Consider the following 20,680-nt stretch of genomic DNA (forward strand, 5'->3'; position numbering starts at 1 on the left):
TAAATTCCACATTTTGTAACCTCTTTCCAGGAGAGTTCTTTCTCACAATCCCACTATAGCCCCTTAATATTTCATAGCAAGTGTATAATATTTATAGAAGATATTCTTTTAGAATTGATAACTGGCATTTTTTGTTGCAGACAGATATTAACCTATCTGGGAATTCATATTGAGGAATTAGCTTAATTTAATTTACCTATTTAAAAAAAATACAAAGGAATTCTTTTCCCAAGAATGGCTTCTAACTTTTTTGCCTGCATTAGCGTTGTGGCAATAATACATATCAAAGAAGAATAGGTTTATAAGCAATGATTCCAAACACTAGAGACTGCAATCCTCCCTGAAATTGTCTGTGAATGCCCACAAACATCACTCATCTTAAAGTTGTAGAGATTTTCAATGATGAAAAAAGTACTTTTTTATCTGCCACATTTACTTCTGTGGACCATTTGGCCCTTTGCATCAGACCCACCATTCAATAAAATTTACTTTCTACCCTAACTTCCTGCACTATCCCCATCTCCCTTCATTATCTTAGTACCCAAAAACCTACTGATCAATAACCTTCCACATATTCACTGTGTTACAATATGACAAGTGCAAGCTTGCAAAGAGCACTTTTTGACACAGGATTGGGTAGAGTGCATCAGTTGGATCAAAAGCTCCACAAAGTGTACAAATGAAATGGGAACTTTTGACTATCAGGAAGCCTGGCTCTGCTAATTCCTGATGAAGAGCTTATGCTTGAAACATCGACTCTCCTGCTCCTCGGATGCTGCCCAACTGGCTGTGCTTTTCCTGCACCATACCCTTTGATAATGCTAATCTATGTTTAACGACGGTCTTGCATATTGCATTCTCACAGATTACCCTCGCCCAAAGAAAAGGTAAGAGGTAATCTGGCATGATTGTTGGGCATGTAGAAAACATCTTCATTTTGTGATGTACACAATATATATATATTAACGGGCAACAGGCTCTTTAAACGTACAGAAAAAGAAGCTCTAAATAACTCTGAAGATGCAGAAGCTTCACCACATATAAAACTGACAAACTGGGCCAAATAAAGGAAGCACAGGTTCTGTGTTACCTGTGCAAAACAGTCAAACTAAAATCCAGTATATGGATCACTATTGGATACCAATGTTTGAGCTAAAACCCGAAATGGCTTATAGATACGAGTGTGTTGAATACCAACATATACAATATAATGTTATGATCTATACAAAGTATATTATAGAGTGTGGCTTGTACACAGGTATGGCTTATACACTAGACTTCATGGAACCAGTTAATCAGCCTTATCCATCCAATCTGAAGGTTCTGGTTTGTGAGCATAGAAGCTATGACTATGGAGCTCAGAGCAGGAGCAATATAGGACTGCCCTATCAGTACTGATCTGCCTTCAGTACTAGAAACAGTCATGACGCTGGTTAGATGGGTATTGAAAGAATCATAATCAGAGAAGTCCTAAAATAAAGCAAAGATAAAATGACTGCATTTAGTAGTGGTTGATGTACTTGCCATTGAATTGGACACTACTGGTCTTAAATTCTTTTCATTTAAGAATTGCTGTACGACATTCTTGGTCAGTTACAAGTCCATCGGGAATGCTTCCCCACAACTAAATGTTGCATTTTGTTGGCGTTTATTTGTACTTGCACACATCAATGTGCGTTGTAATCACTTAATGGCAGCCAAACTGGTAAGCCTGGAGACTAGGCAGCACCATCCTCCCAACTGAAGGAAGACAACATGGAGACAATGGGTCCCCAGTGCGGAAAAGGCAGAGGCAGACAGCATAAAAAAATGTTAGCTGAAGGACCTGAAATAATAATCTAATCAATAACAATTCTCTTCTGACCTCGTTTTTTTTATGAGGAGTTATTTTATTCTAATGATTGCTCGAAATATTAAAAGAGAGATAAAAGACAGCCCCCAAAAGAGGAGATAACACCCAATCCCACTTTAATTATCTTTACACAATTACCATGATTAAAGGCTTTTTTGACAGAAGAAAGATCGAGCTGTGCATGTGAGGACACACCATGTATGCAGGCTCATTCATGCTCTAAAAGCTTGAAAAATTATCTGGCCTCAGAACTACCAAAAGTAATTAAAAACCCTTCCAGAAATGTAGCCTTTGAAACATATCATTAATGTGTAATTTAAAACTGGAACCCATCAACATTGCTGGAAATCTTATATTGAAATATGAGAACCCCTGTATTGAACACAGGACTTGGAGGAAGAATCCAGAAAGTTCCTTCACTCACGCTTCACAATCTGGGGGCTCAAATATTTCCACCATGAAATACCTTTGTAAAGGACTGTTTCAAGGGCTGAACACTCACCATACTCAAGGTGAGCTGGTGGTTTCTTTAAGTTTACATCAGTTTGTGAAAGTCAAATCAACCTAGGAAGCAGATAGTAATGGGATCCAAAAATATCCACATTGTGCTTCAATTTGGCTCAAAACATGGTTGGCCCTGTTTGTACTTAACTCAATTAACCAATTTATCACACTATAGCTTTGTATTTAATATACTTTCCATGCTTGATCTAACAATCTCTGTAGTGACTTGTAGATTTTGACACACCCTCATATATACATAGGAGTTGGGATATATGTATAAAGGAAGCTACATTCTTGATTTCAATAGTCACACGTTTCTCACACCCGATGTTATACATTTTTCACAATATCCAAACTGGATATTGTTCCATCTCAATTGGACTCTGTCCTGAGAATGATCATTCCTAAGCAAAATTACCCTGCAAGGCTTTAAACCAAACTAGGTGGAGTCTGGCAAGATCCATTCTGATTAGGGATGTGCCAAAAAGGCATCCCACATGGAAATCTGATTAAATGGTGGCCCTGACACTGTATACAGAACTGCAGGCTGCAAAAGTATTCCAGCTATTGTTCTAAAAGAGGTGTTTTTAAATAAAAATCTTGTCCAATTTTTAGTTTCTTCATACTAAAAATTTGGGTGGCACAGTGGCTCAGTGATCAGCATTGCTGCCTCACAGTGCCAGGGACCCAAGTTCAATTCCACTCTTGGGCGAGTGTCTGTGTGGAGTTTGCACATTCTCCCCGTGTCTGGATGGGTTTCCTCCGGGTGCACCAGTTTCCTCCCACAGTCTAAAGATGTGCAGGCCAGGTGAATTGGCCATGCTAAATTGCCCATAGTGTTAGGTACATTAGTCAGAGGGAATTGGGTCTGGGTGGGTTACTCTCCGGAGAGTCGGTATGGACTGGTTGAACCAAAGGGCCTGTTTCCACACTGTAGGGAATCAAATCTAATATTACTTTGGACTGAAGATAATATTTTCCTTAATCCTGTCACGACATAAACCAACAAAAGTGAGTATTTTTAGTCATTAGCAACGTTTATTTTGGCTTTTGATGTATTGTATAGATTGGCTGCTTGTGTCAGATATCTGAGTTATTTAGCCTGAGGTTTATTAGCTTTGGTTTATCTTTCAATCTTTAAGTCTGGCAGGCTATAATTTCATGCCTCATGAGTTCAGAGCTCCACGTACCACCATTTAGCTCAGCCCTGAGAAGCTGCCATTGCTTTCTGCTGTCAGGTGCTGTCTGATACATTATCAATGAAGCCTGCACAATAAGCTGCAATCTTCAATACAAGAGAAACTCACCAAAATATCCCTTCCTGGACTCCACTCCAGGTTTCAATCTGGGCTGACTTTTATTTGGTTCCTGCAAGTCTTCCAACGTTCTACACAAGTCAGATGCACCATGGGTATGCAAGCTGTTTTGGCTCCAAGGGATAAAACATGGACCTTGTGTGCCCATTTTGGAGATATGAAAAGACACAACAAAGACTAACCTTGGGGGAGGTGGCTCACTAACATCTCCTGTCTAAAGCACAGCCAGCACGGTGTAGGGTGCAGGCCTGCTATGCATGGCATTGGGTAGCACTCGTCCACAAAAGTTAAATGTGGACAAAACAAATATTAAACACTCACTGTGCTGAATCCAAGCTGAGCTGCAGTGCTGACATGCTCCAGAGTACATCAACTGCAAACTCTAACCACCACATTCACCCAGCAGCCTCCCATAACCCCTCCCCATCACCAAAACTCTCTCCTTCCTTGTTACGAGATATTCCTCTCTCAGGCTCGTTACTCATGGGTTGCTTCAAGAGGGCAAGCTCTTCATGGAGGAGTGACAGGCACTGGCACAGGCAGCACAGGCACAGGCAGCACAGGCACAGGCAGTAAAGGCAAGGGAAGCACAGGCACGGGAAGCACAGGCACAGGTAACACAAGCAAAGGCAGCACAGGCCCAGGTAACACAAGCACAAGCACAGGTAGCACAGGCACAGGTAACACAATCACAGGCAGCACAGGCACAGGTAACACAAGCACAAGCAGCACAGGCACAGGCAGCACAGGCACAGGTAACACAAGCACAAGCACAGGTAGCACAGGCACAGGTAACACAAGCACAGGCACAGGTAACACAAGCACAAGCAGCACAGGTACAGGTAGCACAGGCACAGGTAACACAAGCACAGGCAGCACAGGCACAGGTAACACAAGCACAAGCACAGGTAGCACAGGCACAGGTAACACAAGCACAAGCACAGGTAGCACAGGCACAGGTAACACAAGCACAGGCACAGGTAACACAAGCACAAGCTGCACAGGTACAGGTAGCACAGGCACAGGTAACACAAGCACAGGCAGCACAGGCACAGGTAACACAAGCACAAGCACAGGTAGCACAGGCACAGGTAACACAAGCACAGGCAGCACAGGCACAGGTAACACAGGCACAGGCAGCACAGGTACAGGTAGCACAGGCACAGGTAACACAAGCACAAGCACAGGTACAGGTAACAAGCACAGGCAGCACAGGCACAGGTAACACAAGCACAAGCACAGGTAGCACAGGCACAGGTAACACAAGCACAGGCAGCACAGGCACAGGTAACACAGGCACAGGCAGCACAGGTACAGGTAGCACAGGCACAGGTAACACATGCACAGGCAGCACAGGTACAGGTAGCACAAGCACAGGCAGCACAGGCACAGGTAACACACGCACAGGCACAGGTAACACAAGCACAAGCACAGGCAGCACAGGCACAGGTAACACAAGCACAAGCACAGGCAGCACAGGCACAAGCAGCACAGGCACAGGTAACATAACTATCAATATTATTCAGGTGCCAGATTCAATTTTGTGTTTACCTGAGGGCCCTTCGTGTGAATACACAATGATGCCACATAACTGCGTTTATGCCTCACTGACTTCTGCCTTTACTCCTGACCAACATCTGACAGTTATAATTTGGGCAGGGCAGGAACTTACTTCAGTTTGAATTGCACAGGATGTCTCCTTATCTGTAACATACATTTGGTATGATTCCCAAAGAAACACTTATGAGGTGGTCTATTAGACCTTCAAGACCCCCTTACCTACAAGAAGGTAGATGTGTCCTGGTAAATTAAATCAGGCTGACTGAATCCAAATACCTTTCTAGGCTTACTAGCTTTCTTAAGTGCTTTACTACAGAGTTAAATGTTGCAGGTCTATTATCATATCACGATTTGGTACATGTGTCGTCTCTGACCTCACTTGGGTAATGGGAAATGGAGTGAAAGAGAAATATAAGAGTAAAAAATGAGGTCTGCAGATGCTGGAGATCACAGCTGCAAATGTGTTGCTGGTCAAAGCACAGCAGGTTAGGCAGCATCTCAGGAATAGAGAATTCGACGTTTCGAGCATAAGCCCTTCATCCTGATGAAGGGCTTATGCTCGAAACGTCGAATTCTCTATTCCTGAGATGCTGCCTAACCTGCTGTGCTTTGACCAGCAACACATTTGCAGCAAAGAGAAATATAAAGAAGGAAGATTAAAAACTTTCCTATAAAGATCAAGGAGTAATCAACACCAACCATTGACACTTCCTTCAACAGTCTAGTGCTGCCATTATCAGAATTATAACATTATTATGTTTTGCAATTGTGACTTTAAATTTCGTAGATGAGCAGGGTGCATCTGACCTGTCCCGTGGTCAAACTGGTGCTTTGGCTGTCAGAGAACACAGGAGAGATTGGATTGTTTTAATGAGAAGAAGAGGCAAGGTATTTACACATGGAGATAGTGGCACCAGTTTCTGAGTTTATCCTGAGTCGACCCAAAGTTTCCCAAAATCCCAACAATGTGTTATTAATATTTGTGCTGTCGATTGTCCGTTCCTTCTTAGAGGAATTTTAATTAAAATGAGCTCATTTCTACTCAGATGCATGGCTAAAGTGCATTATCACAGGCAAGTGGGCAGAGAAAGCCATTTTTGAAGTCAGGTTTTGGGTTTCCCTAGAGACAAGCAACAGAGATTCTGCGTAGTCAGCAGAGAAAAGGCAGCTTGTCTTTTACAAGTTACCATAGCCGGGTGTGGGACAGAAATGGTCTGTATTTGAAGGAATACATTCTGCACCCTTTGATGGAATCTGGGAAACTTGGTCTGTCATGGTCAAAGGAACAGCAGAACAGTCGGTGATGGGATTAAGAAACTCCAAAAACTAAAGAAATTACATGGAGATGCTCACCTGACGTTATGACACAGCAAAACAGGGATACGTGAATCTATTGGAACACATGGTCTGAAAACATAAAGTGCTGGAGAAACTCAGCGGGCCTGGCAGCATCTGGAGAGAGAGAAACAAAGCTAACATTTTTAGTCCGACATTCTGTTAAATGAAGAAGAGTCAAATCGCAGTCAAAACATTAAAAATGTTTCTCTCTCCACAGGTAACATCAGAGCTGCTGAGCTTTTCCAACATTGTCTGTTTTTATTTCAGGTTTCCAACATCCACGATATTTTCCTTTTAGCTGAATGTAGCAACTGTGGGCTGTTTGTTAAAAACACTGTAGTCCCATTGGAGAGTGTGATAGATGATAAATGTAAAATGACACATTTTTAGTTTAAAGTAAAAGTTGCCTGAAGAAAATAAGGTTTAGTCAGCAGTGGTTTTAGACTTCTGTTACAGCAACAAGTTCATAATATGAAATCCTGACTTATTTTTCCAGCAATTAACTGGATTTTAAAATTTCTTTTTAAAGATTTTCAGCCTCTATGGCGATCGTAACAAAACTGGGGAGTCTCCAGGGATTTTGAATTAATCGGCTGAAGTCACTCTGGTTTTGAGTACCTTGCAACAGTAAACAACCATCGCCACTCTCTTACCACCCGATGCCTGGAGGAAGAACGCCTCATCTTACACCTCGGGTCCCTCCAACTCCACGGCATCAATGTGGATTTCACCAGTTTCCTCATTTCCCCTCCCCCCACCTTGTCCCACTTCCAATCTTCCAACTCGGCACTACCCTCATGACCAGTTCTACCTGTCCATCTTCCTTCCCTCCTTTCCGACCAATCACCATTACCCCCACCTCCATCTACCCATCGCACTCTCAGGTACCTTCCCCCCCAGCCCCAACCCCTCCCATTTATCTCTCCACCCCTTCGGCTCACAGCCCCATTACTGATGAATGGCTTTTGCCTGAAATGTTGATTCTCCTGCTCCTCAGATGCTGTCTGACCAGTTGTGCTTTTCCAGAACCCCACTCCCGACTCTAATCTCCAACACCAGCAGTCCTCACTTTCGCCTAACAGTCAACAAACGTTAATTCAAAAATGGCAGAAAAGCTGGAAATAGAATCAAAAGTTGGTATGAGAAAAGCAGAGTTCATTGAAGTACTGGTTCAATACTGGAACCTTAAAGGAGAGATAGATAGTCCATATAAATTGAGTTGGCAATGATTCTGTCACAACTGAAACAGCTGGTAAAAGACATGAAAAGAACTTGAAAGAGAAAGAAAATCAAGTCAAAATACATGAATGAGAATTAGAATTTTGTCATGTAGAGGGAAAGCCTTGAATTGCAAAAGGAAATTCATAGAATCCCTACAGTGTAGAAGCAGACCATTCAGCCCATACCAACTCTCCAAACAGCATCCCACTCAGACCCTGTACATAGCTAATCCAACTAGCCTGCACATCCCTGGACAATATAACATGGCCGCGCCATCTAACCTGCACATAACTGTTGACTGTGGGAGGAGACCAGAGCAAATTCACACAGACTCAGGGAGAAGATGCAAACTCCAGTCACCCGAGAGTGGAATCCAACCCAGGTGCCTGGACTGTGAGGTAGCTGTGCTAACCACTGGGGCACCGTGCTGCCCTTTGAAGCAAAGAAGTTTGAACTCCATTGAAAAAGGCGTCACCTACTTAAACATAAGGAGGAGTAAACTATTTGGCCCCTCAAACCTGCCCCTCCATTCAACTAGTTCATGGACAGGGAGTAGCAGGTAAATCTGACAATTTGAAAAATTTGCTGCAGGGTTTCAGTGACCACAAGAGTATATTGAAAAATAGTATTCTGGCAGAAATAACAACTGGACCTTGATCAATTGGGCCAATGATTCAAAGAGTGACAAATGGAGTTTAATTTAGATAAATAACAGGAGTTCCATTTTGGTAAGGCAAACCAGGGCAGGACTTGTTTAGTTTTAATGATAGGGCCCTGGGTATTGTTGCTGAACAAAGAGACCTAGAGGTGCAGGTGCATAGTACGTGTGGGGTCACAGGTAGGCAGGGTGGTGAAGAAGGTGTTTGGCACGCTTGCCCTCATTGGCCAGAACACTGAGTATAGGAGTTGGGAGGTCAGGTTGCTACTGCACAGGACATTGGTGAGGCCACGTTTAGTATACTGCATTCAGTTCTGCTCTCCTTTCTATAGCAAATATGTTGTTAACCTTGAGTGGGCTCAGAAAAGATTTACAAAGATGTTGCTGGGACTGCAGAATTTGAGTTATGGGGCTTCTTTCCATGAAGCGTCTAAGGCGAAGGGACGACCTTAGAGGTTTATAAAATCATGACGGGGATGGAGAGAGTGAATGGCTCAGGTCTTTTTCTCAGAGTGGGGGCATAGGTTTAAGGTGAGAAGGGAAATATTTAAAAGGACCTGAGGGGTAACTTTCATGCAGAGGGTGTGTATGGAATGAGCTGCCAGAGGAGGTGGTAGAGGTGGTGCAATTAAAGGGCATTTGGATGGGTACATGAAGAGGAAGGGTTGGAAGGGATATGAGGCAAATGTTAGCAAATGGGACAGATTGGGTCGTCTGGTGAGCACGGCCACTTGGACTGAAGGGCCTGTTTCCATGCTGTATGACTATGACAATGACTCTTTGACTCTACAATGATGTTTCTAAATTCGAGGACACTGAGGTTTTAAGCTAATGCACAGACTCATAAGCACATGGACTAACCTACAGGCACAAAATGTTGTTTTTACAAGCCCACAGAGGAGCTGGGGAGACAATGAAGAGAACACTAATGACAATGAAGGGAATTGAAAGATTGAAAAGACAAATGCTTCTTATAGAAAAGGACAGTACAGAGAATAGGAATGAATTAAGGAGCCCAATATTACATGATAACAATGTGAATTTTAATCATCATAGGATAGGGCTATTGGCAACATAGCCATTTCTCTGCTATTTAAGAGGAAGGTCTTTCCTCTCTGGAAAAGGAGCTTTACATTTTACTGTTATATGTATTTAATTTGATATATCTTAAAAGCCATGAAGCCATCATGTTGGACTGTTTGGTAAACAATGTGACAGCATAAGGAGAGAACGTTACTTGTATTCTATGTGGTAAGTTAATTATAATTTAGTTGCTAATGTTTGAAATATGTTAAGTGGTTATATTTTAATAACATTTATGAAAACTCATCAAAATGGGGAGGTGCTAGAATTGCGAGGTTTATAAGGTTTTTATGTTTTACAATTATAGCTTTAAAGTAAATGAAGGGAATCGTGTGTAAAGACTGTGGCTTTTTATTGTTCTGTATTTTTGGTTGTGACTGACTTGGGAAAATAACTGTTTTAAAAAGCAAGGGTTGTTCAAGGGTTGCTGTAGTTTGTGCAAGTAAGTAACCTAATACTTATTATAAGTGCTGATTATAAAGCTGCTTGTTTAAGAAGTAGCTGAAGTTTAGTTTGCAGGCAAGCTGGATCTGAGGGTATCTACAAATGGAGATTCAACCAGCAACAAGCAGCTGATTGGTCTCTGACCAGGTATCAATGACAAAGGCCTTCTACCTGCCAAGAATGATGAAGCTCTGGGGAGACCTAAGGTCTGTGTATGGTAAACTCAGACACTGGTGCCATTATCAAGTAATTGCACAGCTTGGGGCTGTAACCAATATGGTGAGGAGCAATCAGATCTCCTCAACCTCAAGAACTGTCTCTGTTCTCTGCAGGAAAACCAGTTGAAGCCTAAAGAAACTCAATTTATTTTTCTGTCAGCAATTGCTGTGCACTGTGGCTTGCAAAATAAGTCAAAGTGAACACTTCATACTTGTGACCCACTTACCCTGAGCCTCCTGAAAACAAGTGGAAGCATCCGGAGAAGGAAGTTCAGGAATTAACATTCTGATCAGCACAAGAAATATCTCAGCAAATCCTGGGAACAGGAGCCACTGAACTGTTTTCCCAGTTTTTCTCCCTGCCCATAACTGACATGCCTGCAGTCCAACTGACAGTGAGCACTGGTTGCTTGATTGTTAAAGACATAAAGGAGGGTTTAGATTGTTTTAATAAGAAAAGACAGTGCAAGGCATTCATGCTTGGAGACCATGGCACCAGGCCTTGTACTTACCAATGCACTGAGCTTGGGTCTCCACACAATCCCAAAAACATACTGTAGGGATTCAGTGTAGACTGTCTATTGACTTTTAAGATGAATTGGTGTTAGGACCAAAGATACCGAAATAACATTTGTCATTGGATGTCAGATTATGGGTTTCATGTTAGAATCAGGAAGAGCACTAAATAATCTATTTTTCAGATCAGGTTTCAGACTTCTTTACAAATCAGTAAAATCTCAGACAGGTAGAGATTATGTGTGGCCAGCAGACAGAAGGGTCACCTGATTATGCATCTTACTCTTGCCAGATGGGAGAGGGAGACGGTCTCCAGTTGAAGAAATGAACCCTGGGAGATCTATTTTGGCACGGCCAAAGAGATGATGAATAATTAGAACAGGCTTTACTGGTGGTGGTGGAAAGTCACCAGAAAAGCTAAGGCAATGCCTGGAGACAGTCAATTAAAGGTATTCCCCAATGGACTGACAATACCCGATCTCATCGAAGGCTAGAAGCAACAGTATATTGTTTAATAAAGGGAATGTGATTCCATGGAGAATGTAATGCGTGATAAGTATCAAACGGAATCTTTCTGTCTGTATATTAATATGTAACTTGGGACAAAAAGAAAATAGTGTTTAGTCAATTGTGTTTCTAGTAATTTCTTACAGTAAATGTATTTGACTGTCATTACTTCACCTGGAGGTTTGAATTTTTAAAAAAAAAATGTTATCAGTCTCTAGCAGTAGTTATACAGCAGGGCTGGCAGAAAACTGAGATCAGGTCACAGCCCAACGCCACGCCAGGTAACTGAGCATTCTGAAGAGTACCTGACAGAGTTATAAACAACCGAAACAAAAACAAACAAGTAAAAACAAGTACAAGTGAAATCCCGCACATGCATGAGGATACTTCTTTTGGACTTAAGCTTTTCTGAAAAGGCAGGAGAGGCTTGCTTAAGGTTTAGCTTTGACTGAATGAAGGAAACCCCAACAAAACAGAACCATCCCCAGCTCACTCAGCCCTGCATGATCACCCTACGTGATTAGACTCTGGTGTTAGCAACTGAGCATCATTTTAGTACAGGGAACTTTGGCATTCCCACATTAGAATTTGCAAACTCCCACTCTGAGTTGAATATAGCCAATAGATTACCAGGATAGAGTTATACATGTGAGCCTATTTCTGAATCCTTCGCATGATTCTTCACCCTCGCAGTAATGGCTATGTGATGCTGCACAGTGGTGAAGCCTTTGGAGGCTGAATTGGACTTGCTATTCACTGTCAATTTTCCAGTGGTCTTCTGCCAAGCAGAACATGGTCCCTTCTCGTCCTTACCTGCAATGTGGTTGCAAATCAAATTTGATAATTTAAAAAGTTAAGGTTTTCATTCTTCTGCAACTGTTAAGAAATCACCCGTAGAGCTCAGTTAGATCGCGCAGACAAGCATGGCTTGAAGGGCTGAATGAACACAGTAGAAGAGTCACCCACAGAAGAATGAGTTCACTATTCGAATTGCATCTATATCCAAGAGGATTCTGAAAGTCAAGTGAAGTGTCTTTCCCTTATTAGACCCCAAGAGAATTCCAGTCGATACAATGTACAGTCTCATGCTGGTGACAGTCTCACCCTTGTTCAACTGCAAGAGTGTTGCATACAAAAGCCGAGATCGTTCAGTTTTACTGAGCTCTTGCCTTTGGAGATGTCAGCCAACTGGTCTTGTGGTGATCCAAATCAGCATGCGCGAGTGCGTGTATCTGTGAGAAGTGCTTAATTCAGTGAGATTAAAGCCACCTCCACGCTGAGGTATCAAAGTGCTGGATGTTGCAACTGAAAGATAATTTAAAGCAGTTTCCGTGGTTGAAGACTAGAGGTGGAGATTGTTGGGGTGTTAAGACCTCTGTTGCTGCAGTAAGTTAGTCACCCACAAGTGGACTTCGATCTCCGTGCTGGTTCTTCAGTTTTTTCTTAAAGAACAAAATAGTCGAGGGTTTATAGGTGATGACCCAGGGTTCAGATGGAGATGGCTGGCTACAATTCTCTGAGCTGTCTTGCGCGGGAATTCGGCGTGACCTAGAGGAAAATAAATAAAACTTCTCAGTAAAAACTGAAAGAACTGCGAATGCTGTAAATGAGAAACAAAAGCAGAAATTGATGGAAAGGCTCAGCAGGTCTGGCAGCATCTGTGCAGAGAAATCAGAGTTAACATTTCAGGTCTGGTGACCCTCAGAACTGATGGTAGCTAGGAAACTGTTGGCTCATATGCAGGAGGTAGGGTGGGGGGAGAGGGTAAGGAGTTAATGAAAAGAAGGGCTAGAACCAAACATAAGGAAGAACGGTTGAACAGACAAAGGAGGAGATAACAATCTCGCTAGGAGGGTGAATAGCTGCTAATGAAAACTTTTAAATCCCAAGTTTAATTGATCTTTAATCCATGGATGCTTTACATTTCATTATGCTCATTTTTAACAATGCTCCATCCTCCATTATGAAGCAGGAAGGTGACGTTTATGGCATGATATCTAATCCTTAATAAAAGGATTACCCCACCAAGGGTGTGTTAACATGCACATTTACTGTTTCCACAAATACAGGCAGCAATACACTTGAAATGTCACACCTACTTATGTAATTGATTTTAAGATTGATTTAAGATTACTTTTAAGGTTGATTTACAACTTTTGGCCAACATTGGAAACTGCAGGGAGTGTAGCTTTTAGAAATGATAGACCAAAGCGGGATGAGGCCTGAATGAAAAAGTTACATTAAACAATCATGAAAGCAACTGATGTATTAACCCTTAGTGCAAAAGGTTGGACATAAAAGTTAGAAAATCTTAGTTACGATAACAACACTTGTTAAGTACTGAGCCTCAGACTGTACTAATACAGCCTTAGCCTCAATACTTAAAGCAACATTGACAACCGAGTTGGAGAGGCAGCATCAAAGGTTCACTGGATTGTTTCCAGACAAAAGGGGGTTTTCCCATGATGAGAGACTGAGTGGAATACATCTATATTCTCTGGACTTTGGAAAAAATGCAAGTTAACCTTTTTAATTTGAAAATAGATAAATAGAATTGAAATGAAGGGAAGTTATTCTAAACTACTTAGACCATATTTAGATTGGTGCATTCAGTTTCTGGCTGCTGTTTTATAAAACATTGAGAGGGCGCAGAAAAGATTTAGTAGGTCCAGAACTGCATGAACATCATATCAGAAAAGGCATACCAGGCTAGGTTGCTTTTTGCTTGAATAATGAATGACGAGGATTTACCTAATGGAGGTATTTAAAATCATGTGTATTATATTAGAGTGATAAAGAGAAAAGTCTAGAGGACATCAACATAAGATTTTCATCAAGAAATCCTCCCAACCCACTCTCAACCAGCAGGAGGCACAAAATGAATAATGTGGCACCTACTCAGCAATACTCTGCTCACCAACACTCAGTCTGGGTCCTGGCAGGGTCACTTAGCCACTGACCTCATTATAGCCTTAGGTCAAACATGGACAAGGGAGCTGAACTCAAGAGGATGACTGTCCTTGATGTCAAGGCAGTTTTTCACTGAGAGTAGTATTAAGAAGCCTGAGCAAAAGTAGAGCCTTTGGGAATCTGATGAAAATTCTCCCCTGTTTGGAGACATTGCTAGTTGATAGTTGGAAAACAGTTTGTCATTGTTAATCATCTCAGTTCCAGGCAGCATTCTCTCTAATTTTGTTTCCAGTTAAATTGACATCTGAGGTCTGTGCACAGCAATGACTTCTGGAATTGGAAGTCAAAGCCGTGATCAGCATGTCGATGCCAATTACCATGCACAGAACCTTGGAGGGACTGAGCACGTGCACAACTGGGCAGCTTAGAGAGAATGCTGGTTATAGAACACCATTGAAGGATCAGGCTTGAGAAGTTGTTTGGTTTACACCTGCCCCAATGCCTTACATTCTTATTTGCAAATATTCAGAAAATTCAAGCTGTCTTGCACTGAAACCTAACCTGAGCCAACCTATTCAATTATTTGTCTCATGAGTCAGTAAATACAAGTTACACCTCTTTGGTGTGGTTGTAGTGCCCTCATACCTGGAATAAAGAGCTGAACCAGCAGGAACATACCCCATGCTGACACCATCTCTGAAACACATACTGTACCGATTCGAAAGTTGAAAATGATCATTGACTTGACAAAGCCACCACAAACTTTGATGATAATATCTTGTCAAATGTCAGAAGCTCAAAGGCTGGTTTTCGGGGCATTTAGAAGCAGAGAGGAGTTCAAAGAACTCTTGAGTCTTTCAGCTCCATTTTCAGGTATAATTATAAGCTGACAGTCACTCTGTTTAAGGCCTTCAGTCTTCCAATTTCTGAAGAGAGAGGCGCTGCCATGGAAACAGCAGAGTCATGCCAATCCACAGTACACCATTAAAGGCCAAGTTCAGAACTGCTCTGCATTTTGAAATGTGTGACCTTTTACATTTATTTTCAATGAGGCAGAAAAGCTGAAATGCTGCAGATTGCAGTTAAAGGTGTCACTGATGGAAATGGAGAATTCCTCAGTTCTTTTGTCCCCTTGTTGCACTGCAGCACCTGCAATGTGGTTGTGTTGAAGCAACTTACTTAATTTTACTTTTCGGGTTGAAGGCTTTTCTAACAACCCAGCTCTTGGAGAATGATATATTTGCGGCAGTACCAAATGCCCAGAAGGGATAACAAATGAACAAGCGACAATATTTCTGTAAAATTCTCATTCCCACTCCAAACACATATTTCGATATGGCCTAGTGGGTATTCTCCATCTCAACAACGATGTTGCCCCTCTCCCATATTGAAGGGGGCTTGTATTCTGGTTTCAATGCATGCCAGCCAACTGTGTAAAAGGAAACCAATATTTCAACTGCCTTCAGCATTTATTTTACTTGCATGTCCAAGTTTGGCCCTGCAGCTATTTTTGGCTGCACATTTGGAACATATCATTCTAGCATCAACATCATTCAAGAGAGTATGCATGGAGAGAGCGACTTTAAATTCTTCAGTGTGGTGTTTATTTCAACATTTTGTTCAGTAATAATTTGACATAAAACGAAACCCGAGGAGGGCCTGACACTGAGTATCTTGAACTGTTAGAATGTAGGAAATGCACCAACCAATTTGTGCACAACTCAGCCTTATACCACCAGAAGAGGCAATGGTGTAGTGGTATTGCTATGGGACTAGCAACCCATTAGCCTAAATTGACATTTTAGGGGAGTTGCATGCTAATCCCCCCATGGCAATGGTGAAATTAGGTTTCAATAAGATCAGAAATGCCCTAGTCCCCTTGAGGGAAGACTCCGGACCCACAACAATGTGGTTGAGTCCTTACTGCCATTTGAAACGTCCAGCAAGCCATTCAGTTGTATCCAACCAAAGAAAGTCTAAGAAAGGAATGAAATCAGATGAACCTCGCCATCAGAAATAACAATATCAAGTTAAGCAAACTGCAAAATCCTCCTGATCAACATCCAGGGGGTGAGAGTCACTTGAGGTAAAATTGGGACAGCTGTCCCATAAATTAATCAAACACCAGTCTGATTTAGTCATACATGGAATCATATCTTACAGGTCTGGCCCCAGGCATCATCATCACCATCCTTGGATGTGTTCTGTCTTAGACCCAAAGCAGGACAGAGCCAGTAGAGATTGCTGCATAGTGGTGTACAGGAGGGAAGGAGTTGACTTGGGAGCAGTATTCACTGCAACCTGCATGGCTATATGGCCATGCAACTGCTCAGAAGGTCTTTGCACTGACTTCCAGCTTCAGTAATTAGTGCCAAACATGGACCCTGATGGTTGGCACAGTGGCAGGAAGAATTAGAGGGAAAGTAGCCCAGAAGCCATCTACATTGCGCCCAAACCCCGTGAAGTCTCATGGCATCAGGTCAACCATGGACAAGGAAATTGCCTGCTGATTATCACCTACTGCACAACCTCAGCTGATGAATCAATATTCCCCCATGTTGAATATCACTTGGAGGAAGCATGGAGGGTGGTAAGAGCACAGAATATATCTTGGATGGGGAACTTCAATGTCCATCACCGAGAGTGGCTCCATAGTAGCATTAGTGAGAGAGCTGGCCCGGTTCCTATGACAGGTGGTAAGGGAACTAACAGAAGGGAAAAACCTTCTTGACCTCACTGAAGTATTGCAGATGAATCCATCCATGTCAGCCCCTGTGGAGAAGGCCAGTCTTCACATTGAAGATAATGTCACCTGAAATAGTGGAGAGTATCACTGTGCTAAATGGTATAGCAACTCAAAACTGGACATCCCTAAGACACTGCCAGTCATCAGCAGCAACAGAATCGGAACCAAAGACAATCTGCAACTTCAGGACCTGGTGTGTCCACCACTCTATCATTACCAATAAATTGGGAGATCAACCCTCCTTCAATGAAGACTATGGGAGGACATAATAGGAACAGCACTAGGCATACCTAAAAATGAGGAGTCAACGTGTTGAAGCTACAAGACAAGACTACTTGTATGCCAGACAGTGGAAGCAGTGTGCACAATACTGCACTAACAATCCCACACACCAATTTATCTGACCTTTATTGACAGGGGAACCCAGTATACACCTACGAGAAATACAGCTGGAGGTGGCAAGTGGATGATCCAATTTGGTCTCCTCCTGAGGTTCCCAGTACCAGAGCTACTAGCCCTCAGCCAATTCAATTCACTCCATGTAATAAAGAAACAATGGAGGTGACCAGATACTGCAACAACTACGAGTCCTGACAATTTTGCAGCAATAGCACTGAAGATTTGTGCTCCAGAAATGGCCATGCCTCTAGCCAAGCTGTTCCAGTACAGACAAAACACAGGCATCCACCTGACAATGCAGGAAACTGTCCATGTACGTCCTATTTATGAAAAGCAGGACAAATCCAACCTGGCCAATTTCTACTCCATCAGTCCACTCTCAATCATCGGTAAAGTGATGGAAGGGGTCATCAACAGTGCTATCAAGCAGCACCTGCTCAGTCATAACCTGCTCAGTGATGCCCAGTTTGGGATCTGCCAGATTAATATTGAATTTGAGTCCAGCATCAAGGAGCCCTAGCAAAGCTGGAGTCAATCAGACTCAGGGAGGAATCTCTCTGCTGGTTGGAATCATACCTGGGACAAAGGATGATAGCTGTGGTCGTGGAGGTCAATCATCTCAGCCCCAGGATATTCCTACAGAGTTGCTCAGGTAGCGTCCTAGGCCCAACCATCTTCAACTGCTTCATCAATTACCTTCCCTCCATCACAAGGTCAGAAGTGAGGATGTTCACTGATATTGAAGCAGTTTGTATCCATATGCAGCAAAAGCTGGACAACGCTTATACTTGGACTCATAAGTGACAGGTAACACATGTATAACACAAATATTGGGCACTGACCATCTCTGATAAGAGAGAAATTTAACTTTCAATGGCATTACCATCACTGAATTTCTCATTACCAACATTTTAGGGGTTGTTATTGATCAGGAATATAAACTGTGTATCTACAAGATCAGGAATATAAACTATGTACCTACAGACTATCAAGCCCACATTGAATAGTTTACCTGCTGACTCCTCGAAGCCTGTCCACATCTACAAGATATAAGTCAGGCATGTGATGGAATACTCTCCACTTACTTGTATGGGTGCAGCTCTAAAACACTCAAGTAACTTGAAAACATCCATTTGGTTAATGGCCCAACCACCACCTTGAACATTGATTTCCTTCACCACCAAGGCAATATCTCACCAAGGCTTCTCTAGCAGCTCTTTAAAACCTGTGGCATCTACCACCTAGAAGGGTAAGAGCATCAGATGCATGGGAATGTCACCACTTGCAAGGTCCCCTTTAAACCACTCACTGTTCTGACTTGGAATTATATCACCATTATTAACTGTAACTGAGTCAAAATCCTGGCATTCCTTCCCTAAATGCCCTGTGGGCGTCTCTACCCCTAAGAACTGTGGCAGTTAAAGAAGCAACCTCACCATCACTTTCTGCAGGGCAATTAGTGATGGGCAATAAATGATGTCCCGTAGACCCCCATGAACACATGAAATAATCTGTTCTTCTGGTGCCTGGCTTTAACAGTTGCTAAGATGCTTATGGCCTGTTGTTGGTCTGCCCTAGAATATGGCCATGGTGTCCACATGGCCAGTAGGTATTTCCTTTCTGGGTGGGGTGACTATTCAATTGCCCACGCCTCTGCATTCTGACCCTGCATTGTCAGGTAAATGCCTACCACATGCACAGCCTGGGTGTTGAGAGCCCACTCTCCCTGCCATCTGTGCCGCAAGGGCACCCTGATGCCATGGCCCCAGGAGTTGGGAAAACCATGACTGGCTCTATTCTCATTCACTTTTTCCATTCTGATGGAGGCAGCTTCTTGATATTTTCTTATCCTCTGGATAAGAGCTGAAAATGTGTTGCTGGAAAAGTGCAGCAGGTCAGGCAGCATCCAAGGAACAGGAGTTTCAATGTTTCGGGCATAAGCCCTTCTTCAAGAATGGCTGAAGAAGGGCTTATGCCCGAAACGTCGAATCTCCTGTTCCTTAGATGCTGCCTGACCTGCTGCGCTTTTCCAGCAACACATTTTCAGCTCTGATCTCCAGCATCTGCAGTCCTTACTTCCACCTCTGGAGAAGGTCAGGGTTTAAACTTGGAACTCCTAGCTCAAAAGTAGGGACATTAAGCACTGTGCCAGATGAATCCTAACAGCTTCCTCGACATATCCACCCCCTTAACTATCCAACCTTACCCATGCCCTGATCACAAAATGGGCTTTGGAACGAAGTTATTTGGCCTAACTGGGGGGTGTGTGGAATTAGGGATGGAGAATGGGATTCCTGCCTTAAAACTGGTGAGCCTAACTGGGATCAATGCCTCAGTCAGGCTCTAGTATTTTCTCGGATTCTCCCCCTCCACCCATTCCCAACTTTGGAGAAACCTCGGTCCTTGTTCTCTGTTTTGTTCCCTCTGTTGGTTGCTTGGAGAGTCTGGATTTGGTAAATAAAACAGAACCAAACATAAGTAGCCACCAATAGCGCGGGTGAGGACAAGCCCCGTGATGATATTGGGTGTGGAAATGGTCGGCCAAGCTCCAATTGGCTGCCATTACCAAATGCAATTCTGTTGACCTCATCATGGAGGGAAGAGGCGCCTTTTCGGCTCCACTGATATTTCAAAACAAGGAGATGAAATAAATAAAGACTGAACACATGGAACGCATCTCGGGATAATTAATTTACATTCCAAGTATTTACCACAGTTTGCTGCTTCTTTAATCTCATTTCCAAACAGAATCTGCAGTTAAGTCTCATGACTAATACTGCTTTACAGCTGTGGAGATTTTGATTATTTTTCTCCGTAAGATTAACTTCCATCAAATCAAATTTCAAATGAGACTTTCTTTTTTCCCAGCTTGCTCTCTGGTCATGCTACAGTATATTAAACATTGCACAGAATATCAACTCAGCTAATGATATGTTGTGCTTATAAAACAGCAGGAACCCATCTGAGTACTGAGAGCCTCACAAAGCAGAAAACCCAATTCTCCGAAAGCCTTAAAGGCGTACTGTTTGTTTACAAACCTGATTTAAAAAAATACACTTGCAAGGTGAATTCCAACACGGCCAACACCAAAGATTAACATCCTGAATACTTATGACTGCAACCAGGGAGAAAATTGAGAGGGGCATTAAAAATGTAGACTGCTCTTTTCATTTCTTTTGGATTTTTTCATCTAAGGAGACTTGGATTAGGACCTAAAGAGACAGAAGAAATAAATGCAACGATAGGGGGAAAGGGCTGCGGAGTGGGACTGGATGATGCCAAGAGCTAGCACACAGGTGGTGGGCCAAATGGTCTCCTTCTATGCTACCAGTGATCTATTATTTAACAATAGATTAGGGCGGCACAATGATTCAGTAGCTAGGACTGTTGCCTCACAATGCCAGGGAT

At 42.6% G+C, this 20,680-nt stretch overlaps 1 protein-coding gene across 3 annotated transcripts in view; it reads right to left on the bottom strand.

Moving 5' to 3' along the window:
• kremen1 (kringle containing transmembrane protein 1) overlaps nucleotides 1–20,680 on the bottom strand; it is a 214,492-nt gene that overhangs the window by 20,425 nt on the left and 173,387 nt on the right. For 2 of the 3 annotated variants that reach the window (XM_060843715.1, XM_060843716.1), the window contains exon 9: nucleotides 7,499–12,765. The exons of the other annotated variant lie outside the window; for it this stretch is intronic. In XM_060843715.1, the coding sequence (XP_060699698.1) occupies nucleotides 12,609–12,765 (157 nt within the window). In that variant the 3' untranslated portion in view covers nucleotides 7,499–12,608. Of the gene's footprint in view, nucleotides 1–7,498; nucleotides 12,766–20,680 lie in introns of those variants that run through there. 3 annotated transcript variants of the gene reach the window in all.

Source organism: Hemiscyllium ocellatum, chromosome 24, assembly GCF_020745735.1.
Source record: "Hemiscyllium ocellatum isolate sHemOce1 chromosome 24, sHemOce1.pat.X.cur, whole genome shotgun sequence".
NCBI lineage: Eukaryota > Metazoa > Chordata > Chondrichthyes > Orectolobiformes > Hemiscylliidae > Hemiscyllium > Hemiscyllium ocellatum.